At 43.8% G+C, this 25,763-nt stretch overlaps 1 protein-coding gene across 2 annotated transcripts; it reads left to right on the top strand.

The window, feature by feature from the left end:
* The first annotated feature begins 2,357 nt into the window (after positions 1–2,357).
* On the top strand, positions 2,358–11,338 carry LOC108900671 (sodium/glucose cotransporter 4-like). Of its 2 annotated transcripts, none has more exons than XM_051068459.1 (3): positions 2,358–2,521; positions 10,044–10,259; positions 10,804–11,338. In XM_051068459.1, the coding sequence occupies exons 1-3, from the start codon at positions 2,387–2,389 to the stop codon at positions 10,825–10,827; spliced, it is 375 nt and encodes a 124-aa protein (XP_050924416.1). In that variant the 5' UTR covers positions 2,358–2,386; the 3' UTR covers positions 10,828–11,338. The 2 variants fall into 2 exon arrangements, with proteins under 2 accessions (XP_050924416.1, XP_018557354.1); XM_018701838.2 differs by having other exon boundaries at positions 10,796–11,338.
* Positions 11,339–25,763: the final 14,425 nt, after the last annotated feature.

Raw genomic sequence — 25,763 nt, 5'->3', positions numbered from 1 at the left:
TTTTCTTAGTTCCTGTCAGTAGTCGTGCTGCAGCATTTTGAATCAGCTGCAGAGTCTTTAGAGACTTGTTGGGGCAGCCTGATAATAATGAATTACAGTAGTCCAGCCTAGAAGTAAAATGCATGGACTAGTTTTTCTGCATCTTTTTGGGACAGAAAATGTCTAATTTTGGAGATGTTACGCAGATGAAAAAAGGCAGTCCTAGAAGTTTGTTTTATGTGTGAGTTAAAGGACAAATCCTGATCAAAGGTGACTCCCAGATTCTTTACAGTGGAGCTGGGAGCCAGGGCAATGCTGTCTAATGGAGCTACATCATTAGAAAGTTTGTTTCTGATGTGTTCAGGACCAATTATAATGATTTCAGTTTTATCTGAGTTTAGTAGTAAGAAGTTGCTTGTCATCCAGATTTTAATGTCCCTAAGACAAGCTTGGAGTTTGGCTAGATGATTGGTTTCATTAGGTTCCATTGACAGATAAAGCTGTGTATCATCTGCATAACAATGGAAATTTATGGAGTGTTTCCTGATAATATTGCCCAAGGGAAGCATATACAGAGTGAAGAGGATTGGTCCAAGCACTGACCCTTGTGGAACTCCATGTCTAACTTTTGTGTACATCAAAAAGATTCCTGTAAACTGGCACATTACCACGAGTTGATATCCACATTAATATTAAAATCACCTACAATAATTGGTTGGAGCCTCCTGTCCAGCACCCTGGCATGAGCCTTTCCTGAGGAGGCTGAGCAGTGTGATACCCTGATAGCACACCATCCAGACCAACAGAGGAGCTTTCTGACTACCTCAGCAACCTCTACTAGTATTGGTAGGCCATTTGCCCATAGCACTGACCTTGGCGTGGTCCATCTGGATACTGTTCTGGGAAATGTTAAAGCCCAGGAATGAGACAGTTGTAAAATGTGTCAACTCCACCTTCCATAGAATATAGTCTCTGCCCTGCGAGTGACAGGCACATCTACTCTGTTCAGTGAGTGGGGTGAGATAAGTGAAGCAGCAGTTTGTTATCCAGAGGGCTGTGTGCCTTGTGAGTGGCAAAATAAGAAAAATATTCTGTTGCTTCTAACTCTCTGATAATTTTAAGTATATCAAAAATCACAGCACAGCCATTTTATTTAGCTCATGTGTATCGTGATTTTGTCAGACCACATTGTAGTTATAAAATCAGAGTTTTAACAGTGCAGAAAATCAGCTTGAAAATGACTTGGTTGTATCTGCTGGGTAGATGTAGTCTGAATGGGCTGCATTCACTGTTTCAAACTGAAAAACCTGTAAATGAGAGCAGCTTTACTTGGGAATTCTGCTGTATTAAGTACTGTATATATGGTGAACACAGAGAATAGGAGAAGAGGTGCTGAAACAGGCAATTAGGCAGAATGCAAATACAATGCAGACCAGCCATATACAGAATTTTTGATTTAGTCTTTTTTTTTTTTTTTTATAGTTTTTACCACATTGAAACAATAAGTAACCCAAAAATGCTGGGTACATAATAAATAAAAAAACAAAAGTTTCCTCTCTTTCTTTTCTTTGATGACTTTAAAATCTATCTTTCTGTCAATCATAATTGTATTGTTGACAAGGTCCTGTTTTGGTGGTCTCTCTACAGAGGCCTTGCTTACAGTAAAATGATCACTTCACATGTGTTGGATTGCAGTGAGCCATAACCTGTGCTGCTGCTCTAGCATTATTGGAAACCTAAAAATTAGCTAGTTCTAAGGTGTAGCAACCACAACATTTTTCACAACCCAGAAACCATAAACTTCATTGGTATCAGTATTCTTTTGCCAAGTACACAATAAAGTTGACAAAGTTGTGCATTCCACCTTTGCTTTATGGAGCAGAGTCTGTCCAGTCAGAACTACTCATAGGCAGGATACCTGTCCTGCTACTGATTCAACACAGAACTACATAGAGGGAATTTAAATCTCCATGGAAATATGTCCCAATTTGAGATTTTTTTAGGCAACATCATGATTACCATGAGTTAGAAATGCATTTTGTAAAGCAAAGCAAAGCAGTTTGTAAGGTGGATGAATCATCTAATCATTACACTATGAAATGTAGAGAATTCTACAAAATATTTCAAAAGCTAAATATGGCAGCATATTTTTGGTAAATGACTGGCCCTAACAGTAAGTGTGAGCAGATAGTAGTTGTTTGGCTCAAACATGCAAAATCACCAATATGATGGAAAATTAAAAAGCCATGTTTTCAAACAAACACAGCCAAAGACCAAATTATTCTTTCAGTTGCCATTTACATTGACATTAGACTCATCTCTTTGAAACTTTTCTGTATTTCTGACTTATTAATAATACTGTGTGTCTTTCAGGGTGTTCATCCTGGTCTTGGTGTGTGTGAGTCTGATGTGGATTCCAGTCATCCAAACAGCCAATAGTGGGCAGCTGTTTGATTATATCCAGTCAGTGACTAGCTTTCTAGCTCCACCCATTACTGCTGTATTCCTAATGGCTATCTTCTGGCCACGTGCCAATGAGCAGGTAGGTCTCTCTCTTACTGTAAACCCTAAAATGTACTGATTTTTGTTGTGGGGACTTGCTTTGCCTCCAAAGGAAGGTGAGTTCATCCATTATAACAACAATAGGTCACCCTGACATAATCAATCAATCAATAAAACCTGCAGCCTGACTAAAAGTCCTCTCTCTCCACTGTACTGCCAGTAGTATAAACTAGGAATGGGCATTTCAATTACTTTTTGAAGTTGATTAATCAAGTCAATAGTGGTGACGTAATAATTAATTTGTGCCCTCCATTCAAACCAAAGATAATAATATGGTGTCATGTTGAGTTATGTTTTTTCCACTGTAGTGTACAGATGCACTAACTTTACCTCCCAAGCTCCAATCATCATGAACGCATCTCAGACTAGTTCTCAGCAGTGTGTCTCTCATCTGTGCAGTGAGTCTAAAGCGCAGTACCTGAAGTGTTCCAGTCACCATCCATGTAACGTCAGGTGACTGTGACATGAGAGCTGTCCATGCATCAGTTGTTATTGCTACTTTCTTGGCTTCCATCAGAATCTTTTTCAGAGCTGTAGCTGCATATCGTTTGAAATCATTTAAGTCACCAAAGCTATTTGTTATTTGTTCCTGTCGTTTGTGTGTTTTGGTACTATGAGTGTTTCAGTACTATGAATCCGCAAGTGCTGGCTGTCCGCCGGATGGCTGGACATTAAACATTTTCACTTGACTGCTTTATGAATGTTTCAAATCACGTCACTTTATATAATGTTATCTTAAATGTTTTTCTGATGTAAATGTAATCTTAAACCAGATGAAGGATTTTTGTCATCAGATGTCTGCATCTTCAGTAATCAGAGAAACAAACTGAGGCAAACAGCCACTCTCAACGTCCTGTGTCCATGTTGCAGAGAAACATTGTTTTTTTTAAAACATGAAACTGCTTTATTCAATGTGGCCACGGTAAACAATTCCGCTCTCAGTAAAAACCTCCAGAATGACCTAAAAACAAGCTGGGCATCTAGAAACAACATGATCTAATGTTAGTGCAGGTTGGTTAACAGCCCACTGGTCCTTATTAAACAGATTTTGAAAGTGAAACTACTAAAACGATAACTCCTGTGAAGACCATTAAACTATGTTTACCGTGTCGATTAATCAACTAATCAATTATTCATGCACATTCCTAGTAAACCTAAACCTCATCATCCCATGGTATTATTGTGGTATTATGCACTCCCATGTTATTTTAGCAACATCATCAAGTGTAGTGGCATCCTGTGTCCTTCCCGTTTGTGTTGCGCAAAGGTGAGTTTTATGGTCCTGATTTCACCTCAAATCCTCAACAACTGTTGGCGTTTGCTATTTTTCTTTTGTAATTTTCCCATTTTTAAATAAACCCAATTAGGGTTTAGAAAATGGCATTTGTTACATAAAGGTTACACACACACACACACAAATCAATATTTGGTGGAATAACCCTGATTTTTAATCACAGCTTTCATGTGTCTTGGCATGCTCTCCACCAGTCTTTCACATTGGTGTTGGGTGACCTTATGCCATTCCTGGCTCAAAAATTCAACAGCTCAGCTTTGTTTGATGCTTGTGACCATCCATCTTCCTCGTGATCACATTCCAGAGGTTTTCAATGGGGTTCAGGTCTGGAGATTGGGCTGGCCATGACAGGGTCTTGTTCTGGTGGTCCTTCATCCACACCTTGACTGACCAAGCTGTGTGGCATGGAGCATTGTCCTGCTGGAAAAACCAGTCTTCAGAGTTGGGGAACACTGTCAGAGCAGAAGGAAGCAAGTTTTCTTCAAGGATAACCTTGTACATGGCTTGATTCATGCATCCTTCGCAACGATGAAGCTGCCTGATTCCATCCTTGCTGAAGCACCCCCAGATCATCACCGATCCGCCACCAAATTTCACAGTGGGTGCGAGACACTATGGCTTGTAGGCTTATCCAGGTCTCTGTCTAACCATTAGACGCCAGCTGTTGGGCAAAGCTGAAAATTGGACTCATTAGAGAAGATGACCTTACTCCAGGCTTCTATGGTCCAATCCTTATGGTCTTTTGCAAACCTCAGCCTGGTTCTTCTTTGCTTCTCATTGATGAAGGGCTTTTTTCTAGCTTTACTTACTTGAGCCCTGCCCCTAGGAGCCTGTTTCGAACTGTTCTTGCCGTGCACTTCACCCCAGTTGCCATTCTTTTTGTAGGTCACTTGATGTCATCCTACGGTTGCTGAATGACATTCGAATGAGTTGATGGTTATCCCGGTCAGTGGAGAGTCATTTTCACCCTCTGCCAGCCTGTAGCTTTGTTGTCCCCAATGTCTGCTGGCTTGACCTTGTTCTTATGAACTACTGTCTTAGAAATTTTAAGGATGGAAGCAACCTGATGCTCACTGTATCCCTCTGCCAGTAAAGCCAGAATTGAACCCTTCTTTTCCTCACTCAAAACTTTTCTTTTCAACTCTTTTGGCATGGTCAGCACTTATTTTTTTGATACCAATTACTTTTGAGGTACTACTAGCACTGTTTTTGCCATCCAGCTGGTCCTATTGCAAGAGGATAGTGATGACCACAGCAGTGTTTTTTATACTTTTCTTTGTTAAACAAGATTTGGTTCAGGTGTTCACCTAATCAATACCTCATTAAGTAGAATGAGGTGTGCTTGTGTTGGAATTCAACACTAGAATGGAATGGCTGTTAAACATGTAGAGATGCTGATTTCAGAAAAATTTGAAGTGGTCTCTTAATTTTTTCCAGAGCTGTATATATGTATGTCTATATAAATAACAGCTTCAGTGCACCTTGGCATTGATTCTACAAGAACTCTGCTGGAGGGATGGAACATAATTTTTCCAAGAGAGATTGCCATAGTAGTAACAGAGCCACCAGATTGCCTCACTGTAGGGGTCAAACACACAGGCCTGGACCTATGTCTTGGTGCTTTCTTATGTACCCAATTGGCATGAAAGGAAAGTTATACTTCCAGTGAAAGGGAATTCTAAATTCTTAAAATGGTTAGATATTTTTCCTCATTAAAATGACCTGATATTTCTGGGAAACCATGATGCCAAGTACATAGTCAAGACTTCCAGTTCCTGCAGCAGAAAAACATCCCCACATCACCAATTACCCACCCCCATGCTTGACTGTGGTGATGGTATTCTTCTGGTCATAAGCCTGCCTTTTCTCACACCATACATACCGCTGGTCCATGTGTCTAAACAGTTCCAATTTTATCAGTCCATAGAATTGTCTCCAAAAACTCTGCAGTCTTGTTGAATAACTGTGACATAGCTATATTAAAAATATAGTGTTGCGCACATATACTACATCATACAATTATTTTATGTATCACTTGACTCATGATGTCATCCAAAGCAAGTAAATTATGGAAGCGAGTAAGTGTAAATTGCTTTAAATAATTATCTTTGGATTATATTAGCCCACTTACAAGTTAAACCTGTAAATTATAATATTATAGTTATAATATTAACTTGCCCTTTAAACTTGACAAGTCCTTTCTCAGTCTGTTAAATAATAGCACTGAAATGGTCTTCAATGCAAAAGCAATGAGTGTCTTTGGGAGGAATCCAAAGGGATGTTATCAGGCGCAGTGACTTTACTCAATATTCACTCTCAGCAGGATTCTTGTCACATCCACTGTGGATCCTGACATTGGCAGGTCCTCTGGAGGCAGTGTAGACTTTGTATTCTTTGAGATCAAAATGAGCATAAACTGTAGTAAGCTCATTTGGGAAAGTGGCCTCACACATGGTGGGGGCTATGATATTCTGGATTGCTTGCCACATATTCTTGGTGTTGTTGGTGTTGAGATCTCTCCCATCTCTGCAGATTTCTCCACTTTGTCTCCTTGATGCTAGCTTGATTGTGCATATTGACAAAACCTTACTCCATTGAGGAGGTGAACGATGCCAGTGTGTTAAGCCAGTTCAATTCAATTATTTGTATGATGCCAGATCAAGCATACACTGTCTCAAGGTACTTTACAGAGTACAGTTGAGATTTTACATAATTATAGTGAGAAAACCCAACAGTTCCCATAATGACGAGTGACGAAGAGTGGGAAGGAAAAACTCCAGAAGGACTGGACTCAGGTTGGACTCAGGTTGGACTCAGGCTGACGAATGAAAGTGCTGGCAAAATCAGCCAGACAAAACAACAGAAGTCTGCCCCTAGAGTCTGCTCACCGCATTGACAATCTATACAAGTCGCACTCAACTGACTCTTGTAAAAAATTAACTCAGCAGTCCTCCTCTGCTCTTTGCCAAACGCATGCTATCTCACATAGATCACTGCCATTGGTGGCTGCACTGACTGACAGGCTTCACAGCCTCTAGGCATAATCACACATTCACTGATCCTCAGAAAACTCACTAACTGCAGTAAAAGTCCTTTTAACCTTAACTGAACACAACACAGTCAACACAGTAACACTGTACCCAAACATGTCACTCGGATCTCTACAATGTCTTTGACTGAGTAAACAGTGTGTATAGGTTTCCAAAACAGTTTGATTTATTGAGAGGAACACTCATATATTTTGAATAAAGAAAAATACAGAACAGCTGTGCAGGTTTTCCACAATGAGTTGGGTATATTTGATGAATTGTGAGAGCAGTTGGTAAAAGATAAATGCTGCAATATCAGCCTTTTACATGAACTCCAGTCACACTGTGTCCGATTTTGACTACAGTTGGTTTATACTCCACCCCAGCAGTCAACAACAGTTCACAGATGCACTAACTTTACCTCCAAAGCCCAACACATCAACAATGCATCTCAGACTAGCAGTTATGTTGTCAGCAGTGTGTCTCATCTGTGCTGCAAGTCTGGAGCACAGAACGGGAAATGTTCCGGTTACCGTCCATGTAATGGCAGGTGATAGTGACATAAAACTCTGATGTGAGAGCTGTCCATGCAGCGGTTGTAATTGCTACTTTGTTGGCTTCTGTCAAGTTCTTTTTTAGAGCTGTAGCTGCCTCATTGTACTTTTTTCAATCTGGCTGGTCCGTGAAGGCACGGTGTATTCGGTTTCCATGAGCCTTTGACAACTATTCCTCTGAGAACGCTAAAAGGACACGTATCGTCTGAAATCACCATTTCAAGTCATTTGTCATTTGTTCAAGTCACCAAGTCATTTGTTATTTGTTCTTGTCATTTGCTGTCACATGAGCGTTTTTTTATTATTATTATTAATATGAAACTGCTTTATTTAGTGTTTCTACCCATTTTCCATACTTTGTTCGTTTGTTTTGGAGTTAATGAGACCTCAGTAGATAATTCATCCACTTCAGGTGCACACTCGGGCAGAAACAGAACCATAAACATTAGTTCCATGTCTCTATGAGGTAAAACATAAATCTCCTCCCACCCCCAACCAAATAAAGTTAGTCAAATAAAATTTTGTCGATTCTTTAAAAAAAACATGTTGACTGTGCTTACTGTTTCAACTAATCCACTAATCAATTAGTCGTACACATCCCTACCATAAACCAAGATGGTGGAATCAAAAAATGGCCTCTAGAGCTGATGACATGGCATGTGGGGGAGGTTAGCAAAGGCATATTCCTTTGTTTAAAACCAAGTAAGAAGGTGCCAGGTTGAAAGGGGTAGGTTAGCAAGTTACATGCAAGACAGTGAGATGTACCCTCATTCCTATAAATGTGAATATGCCAACACTGATCAATAAACTGACTATAAGCAGATATAACAACAAAGCTCAGGTAGTGCATTAAATTGAAACAATACAGTACACTGACAAAAGTTTGCAGTCCTATGCTGAGCCATTCCTTACAAAAAGAAGTATAGCCCAAGTTTATTTTATTAGGAAAACCTAAATAAAGTTCAAGTATATTTCCCAAGTATACTTTATGTTATTATATATTAAGTAAAATGTACTTAAATGCACTAAATGTACTAGTAGTATACTTTTAAGTGTACAACTTCAGTACAAAACTGGCCTAAAAAAGTTATACTCTTAAGTATACTTTAAGTGTAAGAGAAGTATACTTTGAGTACACAACTAATTTACATCTAAATTTTAAGTCAGCTCACTGTAAGCTGTCAGCTGATTTGCAGTCTATCCAAACTTACTTCAGTAGGGGAAAAATAAATAAGTCAGGTAAAAAGTACATGTAATAATATTATGTAATTACTGTTGTAAAGAAGTAATCTGAACTGCAGTAACATTTTATGTTAGTACATTATTCCCTTCAACTGAGGGATATTTTTCTGTTATGTTCTGTTCTGTTAACTGAAGGATGTTTTCATTATAAATAGTTTTAGTCTTTAATAGTCTTTTGATATATAAAACATCTGTCTGTTTCTGATCATTCCCCTAGTCAAAGATGGGGTGGTGGTGGGGTTCAAACAGTTAATAAAAACTAAGGTAAAAATGAAAATAAAAAGAGTGAGTGAGATAATATGTGGGCTACATGTATGGTAATGGTTTATAATAGCAGCCAGTATGAATCAAGTCTGTTGCAATACTCTCATACCTTTGTCAGTATGCTAGGTAAAGTAAGCTAGGCTCCATTAAATTACCAAGGGCATTCAATTATTATTAGTTTTAATAATAATTAATAACTAGCTTTGAAAGGTAAGTTATCAGGGATGTTTGGCAGTTTGCTTTTTTGCTTTTTTTCTCTTTCACCAGTCTAGCCAAGCCAGTTCTCTCACTACATATGGCAGACTCACCATTGATAATAAGCCTCTCCCAGGGTAATTTCATTTAATTTACTAACTACTCCACCTCACTGAAGATGTCCCTCTACCTTGTCGTCATGTGCATGGTGGCCACATCCAAAAGCCCCTCACTGACAGACAAGTCTGTCTTCAGGCCTCTTAAAAATGGCTAGATGCACTGTATCAGTATTGTCAGTCCTTTTGTCATTGGCTAATGACAAAGCCAGAAAACTACATGCTTCTTCAGCCAGCTGTGTCGTCAGATTTTCTGCTATTTCTCAGACTTTGTCTGCAATAGTTTTATCTGTCTCCATTCAACACAAACATGTATCCATTCTCCCATTTCTCATTAAACTACCTTCCCTCTACATTAACTTTTTCTTCTTGGACATTATGGAATGATTTACTTACTTTACTTTTTTAACCCAACTCCATCACTGACAAAAAAAAAACAAAAAACTTCGTAGATAATGTCTGCCATCCAGTGGCAAAAAGCTTTCATTACACAGGCAACAAAATTGAGACATATTCACGGACCTTCTATAAAGCACTATAAGCATTGTATTTTACAATAATCACAGTCTTTGAAAGCTTTTGCAGGCCACATAAAAAAAAATGAAGTGATGGGCTTGATTTGGCCCATGGGCCTTGAGTTTGACACATCTGCTCAAGGTATTAAAACTAGATTTTGATACCAGACATCTCTACAAGACAGGGGCACAAGATTGCAAATGTGTAACCTTAAATCTCTTTTCAGTTCAGTGTCTTTTTTTGCCAGTTCCATATGACTCTGCATTTAATATTTTGTGTATGTGTGTCTCAGGGTGCATTCTGGGGTCTGATGACTGGCCTAGTGGTGGGACTGATCCGCATGGTTCTGGAGTTCTCCTATGTAGCTCCTTCCTGTGGTCAGCCTGATCACCGGCCTGCTATCCTGGCTGATGTCCACTACCTGTACTTTGCTCTCATCCTGTTGGGTCTCACCTGCCTTATCATTGCTGCCGTCAGCTTGGCCACTGCCCCAATACCCAAAGAACATGTAAGGAACATGTCATACATTAATTTTATTTATGTTCTAATCTGTGAAATGAGAAACACTAGAAAAGTACAGAAGAAACTATCTATAAACCCATCAACAATCTGTGAAAAATACCTAAACTGCCATAAACAAGTATTCAGTGCTGCTATCCAAGCTGTGAATCAGCAGCAGTCAAAGGCTGTTACCTTATGACCTTGATGAAAGCTAGAGAGCCTAATCCTTCATAGAGGTATGCAAGGTATTACACATGAAAGTATATGGAACTTACATTTAGTGTCACCTTCTATGCACTGCTCAAATTTAGTCCAGGAACTTCTCCCCAAAGAAGGTGCAGAACAGTGGAAACAAAAACAGAACCGCTGACAGTGGCTACATGTTAGATTACTGCAGTGGGAAAGCTCCCACATAGTGAACATAATACATATCCTTAACTGGAAGGTAGACCATGAATTGTCAGTTGTGCTTTAAAGTTAAAGGAATGTCAAGAAAAAATACTATTAAACAAACATATGTGCTGGATCTCCTCTCCTGCCCAGCTGTACAGGCTGACCTGGTGGTCCAGATATAGCCAGGAGCCTAGGATCGACCTCACAGGTCCCCAGATGACTTCTGACCCAGTGAACTCTAACTTCAGCAATGACTCTGATCCTTTGCCAGCTTCCTGGTGGCAGAGAGCTGCTCTGTGGCTCTGTGGTCTGACTGGTCCGAACTCTGGCCCCGCACCTCCAGGAACTGAAAACAGTGAGCTGAATTCCTTGCAGGAGGACCCCCTCTGGCGAAGAGTCTGCAACATTAACGCTCTGCTGCTACTGGCTCTTAATGTGTTTCTCTGGGGATACTTGGCTTAATATGCAGGTGTCATAAAATCCTGGAAAGGATGTTATTAGTAAGGTTAAACAGGTATTTGGTTTTATGTTGAAAATGTATGATGACCTGAAAGCCTTGGTCCAGTGGCTAAACCAACCTATTGCTGTACTGGATCAGTAATCTATGCAACAACAGACTGTTGATTTAGAAGTGTCTTATCAGCAAAGACATTTACTATTTAATAATGATCATGTTCTACTTTGATTTAACCACTGACATGATCTACAACTGACTCACATGGTCTGTAATCACTTTTAATAAATGGAGAATTACAGAAAAGACAAAATGTTGTCCTGTAATTCACAATCCATGTTGTGCTCATCCTCAAAGTAATGGACCCTTTTTGGGGTGTTCCAGTAAAGTGGTGCAACATAGTGAAAAGTTACAAAGGATGGCTCCTTGAGAGCAGGAAATGGTGGCTGGAACCCCTGAGGACACTGGAATGAGGATAGGCCTGTGGCAGAGCTGGTCAAAGTGTTGTGAGAGTATTCGACCCACAATAAATGCCTTTGACCAGGATGATGGATGCTCGGAGACCATGCAGCGTAGAGCCATCTCTATCTCCTGGTTCTTCCTTTCAGTTTGGCTGTTGGACTGGGGGTGGAACCCGGACGACAGACTGATGAAACAGCTGAAGGATCAATTCTGCAGTCTCTTCGGCCAAAGGACATTTGGGCAGGGACACAAAGTGGGCCATTTTACTGAATCTGTCCACCACTGTTATGATGGTGGTGTGTCCATTGGATGGTGGTAGACCGGTCACAAAGTCCAGGGAGATGTAGGACCAGAGCCGATGAGGCACTGGTAGCAGTTGCAGGAGCCCAGCGGGAGCCTGTCATGAGGACTTGTGCTGGTTACAGACAGGACAGGCAATCACAAACTCCCAGGTGTCCTCCTCTGCTGCAGAACCTCCTTCATGCCCTGAATCCCGGGGTGGCAGGTGAGTATGGAGCTGTGGACCCATTGCAGAACCTCAGACCTAAGAGGCTGAGGGACAAACAGGTGATCTGGAGGACAAGAATTGGGGCTGGGCTGGTCCTTCAGGGTGGCTTTAACCCTCTGTTCAATCTCCCAGGTGACAGAAGTGACCAGACAGCTGGAAGTATGGTGTCAGGAACAGGAGCAGAGTCATCCTTCCCCACGAACTGACGGGACAAGGTGTCAGGCTTGACATTGCCGGATAGGAAAGGGAGAGGTTGAATCTTCTGAAGAAGAAGGACCACCTGGCCTGCCTCGAGTTCATCCTCTTTGTGGACTGCATGTACTTGTTTACTTGTTATTGACGTACAGTAAGTCTCCATGGCCTTCCTTTATGGTGTGTACAGGGAATATAGACGTCCCTTGCTTGGCACTGTGCCCTGCTGCAGGTCGATTGCACAGTCAGATGATGTGGAGGCAGAGAGATCGCCTTTGCTTTGCTGAACACGTCCCAGAAGTCATGGTATTCATGAGGCACCCCTGACAGATCCAGAGCTGGACTGGAACAGATGGCCTGCTGAGGTGCAGCAGCTTGCTTGAGGCACACCTGGTGACAGGACAGACTCCATCCCAGTATGGCTCCTGTTGACCAGGCAATGTGGGAGTTATGGGGGAACCCAGGGTCAGGGGCAGATGAGGAGACTGCAGTATATGAAACTGGATGGTTGTTACGCTCCCCGAGGAATAATCTAGGGTTGGGGGGGAAGCAACAAATAAAGAAATAATGTCCCGGGGGGGGATGGAGAGCAAACAAGGTCGGAGACACTGTATAGTCAAGAAAAAAAAGGTTTATTCACTAACAAAAGACGCTGGTGCTCAAACCAAAGACAAAACAACCAAGGGACCAAGATAAACTATAACCACCACACACGAGTGCAACGCAGCATAGATAAATCCAAATTTCACACTCCAGAATGGAGTCCACTGGAAGCCACTGCTCCCACACACACACCCGACCGGCATACAGAGGCCCACTGGCCACGACTGGTGCCTCTCTCTCTCTTTTATGACTTCCGCTCCTAATCAGGAGCGGATATGGACTCAGGGCAAGACGATCACCTGGAAAGAAAGAAAAAAAAAGAGGGAGAGGGAGAGGGAGAGAGAGAGAGAGAGAGAGCACAACACACACTCACCCAAGCAAACACACGGCCCCTAACACTAGGGCCGTAACACCCCCACCCTTAACGAGCAAACCCCAGTTTGCTTAATAAGTTGGGGAAAAAAAAAACCCAATTTGTTCACTAAAAACAAACAAACAATTGCATCGTACTGGATGAATCTGTCAGTTTTTTTTTTTTTTTTTTAAATTTTTTTTTTTTTACTCACCACACATCCCTAAAGGGCATTTGAACTCACCCCCGGGACAGAGCATCAGCCACCACGTTGTCAGCTCCCTTCTTATGCTTAACTTCAATATTGAAGCCTTGCACCAAGAGAGCCCAACGCATAAGGCGTTGGTTGCAGTTGTACATCTGCTTCAGAAAAACCAGGGGATTATGGTCAGTGTACACAATCACTGGGAGTGTACTGGACCCGACATATACTTCAAAATGTTGTAATGCAAGAAGCATCGCTAGGGTTTCCTTCTCAATGGTAGAATAGTTCAGCTGGTGGCGGTTGAACTTGGCTGAGAAAAAAGATACTGGATGAGGAACACCATCACCATCATCCTGTATCAGTACTGCCCCAGCTCCTGATGCACTTGCGTCCACCTCCAGCTTGAAGGGACAAGTCAAGTTAGGTGCAGCCAGAACAGGAGCACTACACAGGATTGATTTTGCTGCTTCAAAAGCACGCTCACAATCAGTAGTCCACACAAAAGGCACTTTCGGACTACACAGGGAGGTGAGAGGGGCAACTACTACTGAAAAATTTCTGCAGAAACACCGGTAGTAACCTGTCATACCAAGAAAACGGCGGAGTTCACGTCGAGTGGTGGGAACGGGATACGTTAACACCGCTGTGATCTTGGCATCAACCGGACGTACTAGTCCATGCCCCACCTGTTTACCCAAGTAAGTCACAGAGGCCCTGCCAAACTCACACTTAGCAAGGTTTAGTGTCAGATTTGCCTCTGCAAGTCGCTGAAAAACCTTCCTTAAAATGGAAATATGGTCAGACCATTCGCTGGAGTAGACAACCACATCATCCAGATACACATTACAGTGAGGGACATCACCCAACACCTTGGTCATTAGACGCTGGAAGGTGGCAGGAGCGTTCTTTAAACCAAATGCCATAACTGTGTACTGCATGAAGTGGTCGGGGTCACAAAAGCAGAGATCTCAGAGGCCCTGGGTGTTAAAGGGACTTGCCAGTAACCTTTCAAAAGATCTAACTTAGTGATGTAAGTAGCTGGACCAATGTTATCGATGCAGTCCTCTAAGCGGGGCAAAGGGAAACAATCAGGTACTGTAATTGCATTAACTTTCCTAAAGTCTGTGCAGAATTGAGGGGAGCCGTCAGCTTTAAGAGCTAGCAGACATGGGGAACTCCAGGGGCTGCTGCTAGGCTTAGCTAGGCCATTCTTCAACAGATACTCAACCTCGGTTCTCATCACCTGTCGCTTATAGGCTGAGCACCGGTATGCATGCTGCTTGATGGGAGCAGCGGAACCAACATTAATGTCATGCTGTAAAATATTGGTGCAGGACGGCACATCACCAAACAAGGTGGGGAAAGAGGACAACAGTTGAAGAGTATCCTGACGCTGCTGGGCAGGTAGATAAGACAGACGAGAGTCAGCATCAGACAAGAACTCAGAGTTAGACAGCCTACCACTCTGTTGGCCACCAGAGGGCGTATTGAGTCCAGTCTTCCACTACTACCTCTGAACATACCATGGACGTAGTCAACCCAGAGCCTTCTGGTTCCACCTGAGGGGTTTCTCTGGAAAAGTACGGCTTTAACATATTTACATGACACAGCCGTGTCTTTCTTCTACGCTCAGGGGTAGAAATGACATAGTCTGTGTCTGAAAGCTTCCTGTCCACCAAATAAGGGCCCAAGAAGCGAGCTGTAAGGGTAGACCCAGGCACTGGTGACAATACCAGCACTTGGTCACCAGGAGAGAAGTGTCGTACCACTGCCTTACGGTCATACCACCTCTTCATGCTCTCCTGGGAGGAGGAGAGCGCATCCTTAGCCAGCGCGCTGGCAGTAAACAACCTGGACCTGCATTGAGACACAAAATCCAACACAGTCGTTTTGGAAGGTGAACTAGACATGAACTGGTCCTGCAACACCTTCAAGGGGCCACGCACATTGTGACCAAACACCAGCTCAGCCGGACTAAACCCCAGTGACTCCTGTTTTGCATCTCGGATTGCAAACAATAGGAAAGGCAGACCCTCATCCCAATCCTTCCCTGTCTCTGAACAGTACTTTTGAAGCATAGACTTTAATGTCTGGTGCCAGCGCTCCAGCGCACCCTGGGACTCTGGATGGTAAGCGCTACTTACTGAATGAGAAATCCCTAAAGACTTTAAAGTCTGCTTGAAAGTCCTTGACAGGAAGTTGGTACCTTGGTCTGTCTGCACAACATGTGGCAAGCCAAAGGTGGTAAAGAACTTGAGGAGGGCTTTGCTAACAACTGGCGCAGTGATCCTCCTCAGAGGTATTGCCTCAGGGAAACGAGTAGCCAGACACATTACTGTAAGAATGAACTGATTACCCGACTTTGTTTTAGGCAGGGGACCAACACAATCAACTATCACATGTTGGAAAGGGGTACCAACAGCTGGAATGGGATGTAGTGGGGCTGGAGGAACCTTCTGGTTGGGTTTACCCACCAGCTGGCAAGTGTGACACGTTTTACAAAAGCGAGCAACGTCTCTTTTCATGCCTGGCCAAAAGAAGTGTTTTAAAATACATTGGTAGGTCTTAGTAACACCCAGATGACCGGACCACAAATGCTCATGTGCTAGTGTCAGCACATGCTGCCTACACCCAGCCGGGACCACAATCTGATGAACTGCCCTCCAGTCCTCACCCTCAACTCCCACTGGCGGAAAGCCACTTCCGTATTAGCAGACCCTCATCCAGTGAATACTGTGGTCTACCCCTATACCTGTGCTCATCCCCACAAGCAGCCATAAAACACCTGGTCAGAGATGGGTCAGACTTTTGGGCCTGGATAAGAGCATCACGACTTAGAGGCAGTGTGACCTCTGGGACGGTGGCAACCTCCACCGTACTCTCAGGCTCCTTGGTCTGACTGTTCGCTGGCTCACCAGTAGGGGGCAGTTTGTCCTCAGTCAAGGCTGCAGCAAACAGTGAGTCTGACAGGTTGATTTCCTTTCCTTGCTTGCGAGCTTGAGCTCTAGTCAAGACACTAGTGTGAAACACATCTGGATGTTTTTGTTCCAGCTCATCAGGCTCAGCGACAGAGATAGGATCACCTCTGGTGAGGGATATACTTTCCCTCCAGCAATGTCATTCCCCATGATAAGGTCAACACCCTCAATGGGAAAAGATGCACGAACTGCTACTGGGAAGAAACCACTAACTAGTTTGGACTGGACATGAATACGATGTAGGGGCGCAGGTACAAAACTCATCCCAATTCCCCTGACAACAGCACTCACATCACACGCGGACTCACTACCCAGTGGCAACGCACTAGAGAGGATAAAAGGACTGCGAACCACCAGTATCACGCAGTATAGTGACTGGGTGTTGATCCTCGGCCTTCCCGGTAAGGGACACAAACCCTTGTGAGATAAAAGGTTTAAAACAGGCATCGGGCCCTGACGGAACAGTCAGTGCTGGAGTCACGGTCTTTATTAAACCCATACCTTTTGGTGGCACAGGAACAGCAGACTGCTGTTTGCGTTTCAGCGCAACACAGTCAGCAACCAAATGACCGGGTTTGTGGCAGAAAAAACACTGTCTTTCTGCTTTTGGAGTGGGGACGGGAGCACTGGCACGGGGAACCTGTACAGAGGAGTTACCAGATTTTTGAGGGGTGGCACCGGTGGAAATCACATCCTGCTTTAAGAACCTGGCTTTGTGAGTGAGGGCAAACTCATCCGCCAGCGCTGCAGCTTCCTGTAGAGAAGTCACTTTCTGCTCATTCAGGTAAGTAACTACACGCTCAGGGACACACTGCTTAAACTCCTCCAGCAACATTAGCTCCCACATGGACGTTACATCACCTATTTTACACGCTGAACACCAGCGGTCAAATAAAATTCCCTTTTAACGGGCAAAGTCAGCATACGTTTGGCCGGGGCTCCTCCTAAGGCCCCGGAAACGCTGACAATAAGCCTCTGGCACGAGCTCATAGGCGCGTAATATCGCGCTCTTAAGCTTTTCATATGCCAAGCAATCGGCGGTAGACAGTGAAGCGCAAGCTTCCTGAGCTTTACCTGTAAGCTTACACTGCAGCAATATCCCCCACACCTCCTGTGGCCAGTTTAACGCCACAGCCAACCGCTCAAACGTGCTGAAGTACGTCTCCACCTCAGACTCACGGAATGCAGGTACCAAAGAAATATGCTTACTTATGTCAAAAGAGGTAGCTGAGGCTGACGGCGGCACTCCGACAGCTGCCCTTAAACTGGATTGCAGTTCTAGCTGCCGCATCCTGATGGCGGTGTCCGCCTCCAGTTTCCTCAGCTCCAGCTCCCTATCGAAGCGTAAACTCATGTTCTCCCTCCCGCTCCTCCTTTTCCAGCCGGAGACGGGCGAGGTGAACTTTTAAACGAGCCTCCAGCTTCGACCCAGGGCTAGACTCCACTGAGAAAGGATCAAACTGTGGGAGTGTCCGCGGTTTTCTCTCAGTCACCACATGTAAACCGGGAGTAAAACTGACCGGCTGTGCCTCGACCGACTCTATCATAGGTGAAACACTACGGCCTCCCGCACGGCTCTCACCCGCACGCTCAACTGTCTCCACCGGGTTGCCGTCCACCTGTGAAGGCACCGCGGCTACATCCACTACACCAGGGGGTCCTGCCGGCGTTAGGCTGAGGATGCCCCTAGCCACCAGCGCCTCCAACACAGCGGCTTTCAGGTCGCTTTTGCGCAAGGAAAGCGACACTGGTATGTCGTAGTGTGCAGCAATCTCAAACAAATCACACTTCCGACAATCCTCTAACTGTGCCAGTGTTGGATCAGCTGTGAACGCAGTAACACTAAACTTTGCCATCCTGCCTGACAAAGCCACAGCCACACCGGCTGACACACAACTCGCACAACAGTGAGCAGCGAGCTCCAAACAGACTGCCACTAGGTACACACACACCTAAAAAGAAACAATTCACTCCTAGCCTACCAGAGTTTCTAAAACATATACAATCACGCACAAACTTCCCCGGTTCCTACCTAACCAAAACTTTACCTGTTCTGTCTTCTCCTCGGAGCGTGCCTAAGTCGCTCGAGGCGACTTTAAAGGCTGAACTTCAGCGGCCGGAGCCCTGAAAAGCCTACCCCCGCCAGAGACTCTTATCCCTGCCTGGAGTTACTCCAAAAACAAAAAAGGCAAAATAATAAAAGAGTGCCCGATGGAAAAACTGATCTCAGTTTAGCTGGACACTCACCTGACTTAACCGGGAAGCCTCGTGCAACAACAAAAGGATAACGGGCTAGACAATCGCGACACTACACAAGTTCCGACCAAACTCCCCGTTCCAAGGTGTTTGGATCCCGGACGAGCCCCCAATTTGTTACGCTCCCCGAGGAATAATCTAGGGTTGGGGGGGAAGCAACAAATAAAGAAATAATGTCCCGGGGGGGAATGGAGAGCAAACAAGGTCGGAGACACTGTATAGTCAAGAAAAAAAAGGTTTATTCACTAACAAAAGACGCTGGTGCTCAAACCAAAGACAAAACAACCAAGGGACCAAGATAAACTATAACCACCACACACGAGTGCAACGCAGCAGATAAATCCAAATTTCACACTCCAGAATGGAGTCCACTGGAAGCCACTGCTCCCACACACACACCCGACCGGCATACAGAGGCCCACTGGCCACGACTGGTGCCTCTCTCTCTCTTTTATGACTTCCGCTCCTAATCAGGAGCGGATATGGACTCAGGGCAAGACGATCACCTGGAAAGAAAGAAAAAAAAAGAGGGAGAGGGAGAGGGAGAGAGAGAGAGAGAGAGAGAGCACAACACACACTCACCCAAGCAAACACACGGCCCCTAACACTAGGGCCGTAACAATGGTCTTGTATTGGAAATTCTCGTATGATTCATGATAATTGTGATTTATTCATATTCTTGACCATTTGTGTTGTACTTGTACAACTGTGCCTTATGAAATATCATATGCGTATCGATCGAATCTGGAACTTAATTCAATTAATCCATCTTAGGTGGAGGGCAGATCATAGGAGACCAGTTCATCTTTGATGTATTCCGCAAGACCATGCAGGTAAGCATTGCACTGAGCCGCCGAGTTCCAGTCACTTAAACGAGCCTGGGTACAAAAGTCTATGGCATCAGAAACCCTGACTCATGCTCAGAAGCCAAAGACCTTGTGCAGTTCCGTTGAAAACAGCAGAAAGGAAGAGCGGACTGGAATACGCCTTTCTGCTGCTGTGGAGTAGCAAGTTTCCAGCACAGCAGTGGCTATCATAGCCTTGTACTGCTCGAGAACTCCCACAATTCTCTCCAGCCAAGATGAAGGTGAAGATACGTGCGCTGGGTCATGACTGGCCAGATTGTACTTGTGTAATGGGTAGGAGTAGGACCGAATTGCAGCGCACAGCCAGGGTGGCTCAGTTCACAAAAGACTTTATTCCAGACACCGACTAGCACCCACAGTCTACTTAATGGCAGACATCAGAACCATAGAGGAGCAGGCAGAAGAGGTGGTCAAGGAGACAATAGTTTCAAAAACAGTCAGGATGGACAGACAAATCTGATCTGTTGGGTCTCTCTCTGTAAATACTATATTTTAAGAGTATGGTCTAGACCTGCTCCACATGAAAAGTGCCTTGAGATGACTTTAGTTGTGATTTGGCGCTATATAAATTGAACTGAATTGAATCTGAGGGAGTCAGGCAGAAGGGAGATCTGAACACAAAAGTCAGCGGTCGGTATCCCAAGTAAACAGTTCACACAGCCACAGACAACAAAATCCAAAGGGTACAGACAAGCTCAGGGTCAGGTTACGAAAGGCTGGTCAGTTTACCAGGGTATAGATGGAGCAGGCTGGTCGGAGACAGGCAAGGTCGACAACAGTAGATCAATACAGAGAAGGACGCTGTAAAGTCTTCAAGCCAAGGCAACAGAATTTCGTTCTGATGTGCACTGTATGGTGTTAATTTGAATGACAAAGTCTGTCTAAGTCTAAGTTAACTGGAGAGGTCTGGCTGAATTGGTGGGTGGAGGTACACTGGCACAGATGAACTGAGTTGGCTGATTAGATGGGCGATGGCTTTCAGGTAGAATGGAGCAGAGGAAGGGTGAGTGGAAAAGTACTTGGGAATCCAGAGAATAATGAAACAGAACTGTGACACCCTCATTACTTTGTGATTATCTTACCATTACTTATCTTATATCAGGTTTATATAGGGTAAAGCCTCCTCATCGAAGCCACAAGATCCAGGAAGAGCACCAAGACTGGGTGGTGAAGAAATGAACAGTAAATACAAGAACACTGTCATAGCTGTAGTATATCTGGGAAACTCTGAAGGATTTAGTGGCATGTAACACATCCCTGTGTTTTTCAAATTCAGGACCACACAAGACAAAAACTGGTGCATCCAAAAGAAAAAGAAAGCAGTCTAGTATATGTAATTCAATGCAGTTAGGAAGAAGTAGAAATTTTTATTGGTAAAAAAATTCAACAACTTACTCTGACACACTGTAGTGTCACCGAAATCACTTCACACACCAATGGAAAAATGTGCTTTTTCATAATTTTGGGGAATTTTTATAATATACTGTTGAATCACCAAAATCACTCCCACCACCTGGGGTCTCCTGTTAATTATACTAGGGGAGACCAGGGATGGTTGTAACAGCACCAAATAAGGGATAACATATGAGTCATGTGATCAATTTCACACATAACCACTCCCTCCCAGACCTTGCATGTGAATTTGCATGGCTGTGTGAAAAAGTGTTGCAGATTTTACAACCAAAACAATGTTTTGATTTGTGCTGATAGTCTGAATCAAGTAACTTGTATTGGATCACAGAGTACATTCTTAGGTGCAATGTGAGGCACGCCGGTAGAGCTAGCTAAACAATGACTGACAGGGGTGGGAATGGTTGTAACACTTTATAAGAAAATGTCACAACCATCCCCATAATTACAACTGACATATTTTTTCTGTGCCACTCTTTTTTTCAGTGTGCCAAGACAGTGGGTGAGGAAAACTAATAGGGGTGTGTCAGCACATATACTTAAAGCTGCATCAGATGAGGTGAGGCAGGGAAAGACAGCGAGGTCTGTTGCCAAAGACTACTCTATCTGCCATGTGACACTGAGCAGATACTGCAAGAAACTGCAAAACCTCAGAGACCAGGGTTCAAGACAGCTGTCCCAGCAATACACTGCAAGAGGAGGTGTCGACTGGCTACTTGATTGAGGCCACAGACTTGTACTATGAACTTACTACATGTAAGGTAAGCCTACTGAGCATCTGACAGGTGCAGATTAGTATGTCCTAAGTAGGAACCGGCTACTACTGTATCAGTTCCTTATGTGCATGTATTCACTTACTGTTAGGTACAACTAACTAATTAGTTTTACCTTCTTTAAGGTCAGGAAGTTTGCATATCAACTTTCGGTCGAGTACAACATAAAACACCCCCAGTCATGGGATAAGAACAACATGGCAGGTTCTGATTGGTTCTCAGGCTTTATTAAAAGGCATCCTAACATGTCCATGAAAAATGCAGAGGCAACTAGCTTGGCGCGAGCTACAAGCTTTAACTGTTCAAATGTGGAGGCATTTTTCAAGAAGCTTGGAGATGTTATTGAGAGGTGTAGCTTTGATGGATGTGACATATGTCTTCGACATATGATAAGATATATGTATGGATGAGACTGGTGTTACCACCATCCAGACACCGTCCAGATGCCAGACCTGGGTAGTTGCACACTGTGGAGTGAAGCAGGTTGGATCAATGACTTTGGCTGAGAGAGGTGCCTTGGTCTCAGTGGCATGTGCAGTGCAAGCACTGGAAAATTCCACTCCACTCTTCTTCATTTTTCCAAGTAAAAGGATTTCTTCATACAACTTGGACTATCTGGTAGTGATTCCCTGTTTGTGTCTTAAAGCTTCCTTCCTCACATGTGGAAGTGCTAACAGAGGAGAAGATCTCGCTGCTCTCTGTCATGCCGTTTGCCAGTGTTACACAACAAACACTGTAGGATTTTAGTCATTGGGCGCCTGGATTTTAAAATTCTTAGCAATATAACACCGATTTTGCTATCCCTGGAAGGTAGAAGACCTCCATGGTACCCTCGGCTGCATTATTTTGTTTGTTAGCATAAAATCTGGCCTGTGAGATACTCTGGACTAACCTCAGCTCTTATCACTTTGTGTGAGGCCTGTAAAAACCAGAACTCACAGCTAAAGAAGGACCTTCACCACCTGAAGTCAGAGCTCCAGAAAAAGGATCAGCTGATTGAAAGCTTTGTCTCTGTAGCTACTGCCCAAGCAAAGCATATCTCCCATTTACGTCCCTCCAGTCTTGCTACTATGAAAGCCTGATCACCCTCACCCTACTGCCTTCACTCCCAGCCTCCATTAAAAGAAGTTCTTCATGTAGGGGTGAATGACACATTCTGTCAGAAATCTGATTGGACCAAACTTGATTTTAAACTTCTCTTTAATGCCTTAAAGGACAGTGGAAAATCAGTTTTTGTCCCCGGCCAAATTCCCACGTTAGGCCATGGGGCTGAGCGCTTTAATCAAATCCTCGGCCTGCACACCTTCGATAACTTGTTGATAAATAATTTGTTTTGGGATCATGCTTCTCTCTTTAGAAACGATGGGATTCATCCCAACAAGCGGGGTAGTCAAATGCTGTCAGCCAACATTCAACACACAATCCAATCCTTTACACATGCATGACTGTTTACATGGCACACACCCACTCTGAATACTTCTTGCTCTTCCCTTGGCTCACCCCAAGTCACTGTCCCCTGTGCCAAAACTGGAGACAACGCTGCCTACTCTCCTCTCCCGGCATTGGCAGTCCCTCTACTGTGAGACCATTTCCCAAAGCAGGACCAAGAAAGGTACCACAAGGAGGAAGAGAATCTATCTTTACAGATACACCAGTTAAGCAAGCCTTGGAGGAAGAAGAGGAATAGTAAAAAGAGTGTGAAAATGGCCATGTTTGCAAAGAGGCAACACAAACAAAATCATGCCACGGGAAAGCCAGCCAATAAGAGATCCAAGAAGGTCAAGGATAAGGATAAAGACACCTCAGAAGAAGACGACTTTTGGATTCTGTGCACAGAGCTCTTTGGAAATCCCAAACCAAAAGAAAAGTGTCCGGGCCCACGAAAACTGCACCCCTGGTAGACCTACATCTGTCACTGCTGTGACTCTGATCACTCTGATTAGATGGATAACATGCACAGATACACACACTCAAGTTCATGTTTTAATCATTTAAGGCAAACAGTTTGTTGGGCTGTTAATTATTAAATGTCCTCCTGGAATTTTATATGGATTATGATGACCTGCTACTGACCTCCTGCTGAAGGTTTCTGTTCATATGCGTTATGTGTTTCATTCATGAGTCAGTAGGTATTATCAGAAAATGTTGTTTAAGAAAGCTCTTGTAATATTAGGATCCACACTCCTGACACTTCATTTAGGTATCTGTGACGAGTTTGTTCTTAGTAAACCATGAGAAGATGCTCAAGTGTTGGCACATGCACAATAAACTTATACAGATGCATATTTTATGGCATGGTCTCAATTTTTAATTATTCAATCTTACTGTTACAATTTACCCCAGGCTGTGTTACAACATACCCAGGTAGTGGGGTAGACTGTAATAGTAGTTTCTTGTTGATTCATTTACCAGAGGAGCCTGGAATCAAACTGCTAACCTTCTGATGGGGAAGCACCCACTCTACTTGGTGCGCCTTAACACAAAGGTTTCCAGCTCAGTGAATGAATCCCATGTCTCTATGAGCATCCACAGACCACTCTGACTGTTCCTTTGTTAAACTCGGTGAATTTGTGTTTAAACATGGGAACTTAATGAAAACAGCACATTACAACAGACTGCATTCACACAGGGCAGCAAAGTTCAACACGTGACTCTAAACAAACACAATAACTTATAAACTGAATGAACCTGGCACACGGCAACACACTTGACAGCACTGACATTAACTACCTGACACATCACTCGCCTGTCCAGGTGAGTTTTCCAGCTCCTCCTGTGGTTTCTCTGTTCAGCCCCTGGGTTGTTCACATGTAATATGCTTTACATAGGTGAGGCTGGGAAACCACTTCTAACCAGACTCAAACAGCATCATAGGAGGGGTGAGCCTGTAAAGTGTTCTTTCAGCTCCAGCGATTGACCAACCAGTGGGTAATGGGCAAGACAACAAAACAGGAATAAAATTTGAAGAAGTCTTTTATTATTTCTAATCATAAAAGTTAAATGAGTCCAGGAACAGTCACTCTAAAAGACTGAAGGAAAGATGGCTGAAGGTGTGTGGCCTGGTGAGTGGCTGGGCCTCACGGCCACCAGGCTGGATCCGACTAGTCGGCTGGTATGCCTGGCTCAGTGTACTACACTCTGCTGCTGGTGCCTCATACTGTGTTCTGACACCTGCTGCACTCAGCTCCGTGTGGCTGCGAAGGCACTGCTGTGACTCTGGCTCTTGCTGCCTTCTAGTCCAACCTACCGTCCCAAGGATATCCCAGCCTGCACCACACTAACCTTCTGCCACAGAGGAGAACAAAGGGAGACTCGTTACCAAATAAAACATTCAACTTACAGTTTCAAGGATGGAGAGACTTCCAAGCGCATGCACACAGGTACCTGCCACAGAGGAGAACAAATGATTGAAGGAAAAGTGTGGGTGGGGGTAGTTAAGCTGGCTGAAAGTCACATCCAGCACACCTGTTTCAGATTAGCCTATCACCATGAAATCATGGTAAATGGACTGTACTTATATAGCGCTTCACACTAGAGATCACATTCACCCATTCACACACATTCATACAGCACTTGTTCTATATATATAAGTGCTTTCTAACATACACATGAGGCAATTTGGGTTCAGTATCTTGCCAAGGATACTTCGGCATGCGGACTGGAGGAGCCGGGAATCGAACCACCGACCTTCTGATTGGTGGGCGACTGCTCTACCTCCTGAGCCACAGCCGCCTCCACAAACACACCCTGCAAAGCCACACCCACACCTGCACCACAAATCCACCACTAGTGTCACACAAGATCCTATACTGATACAAGTCTACCCTGTTACAAACCTCAGAGGGGGCCGGTGCAACATTTTAATCTACATAGAGAACAAAGTCTCCTGGAGATAAACCTGGGCTGGACCAGCAGACAGAGAAGAAAGAGATTATGGATTCAGAGGTTATCACACTAAATGATCACCTGATCACATGTATCTAGAATCTATCACTATCTCTGTTTTGTCATTGACTTTTGTTCCTCTGTAGACACAAGAGGCTGGACCAGTGAGTGCTA

This window comes from Lates calcarifer, unplaced genomic scaffold (genome assembly GCF_001640805.2).
Source record: "Lates calcarifer isolate ASB-BC8 unplaced genomic scaffold, TLL_Latcal_v3 _unitig_4587_quiver_601, whole genome shotgun sequence".
Taxonomy (NCBI): domain Eukaryota; kingdom Metazoa; phylum Chordata; class Actinopteri; family Centropomidae; genus Lates; species Lates calcarifer.
This window is presented reverse-complemented; position numbering and strand designations above follow the sequence as displayed.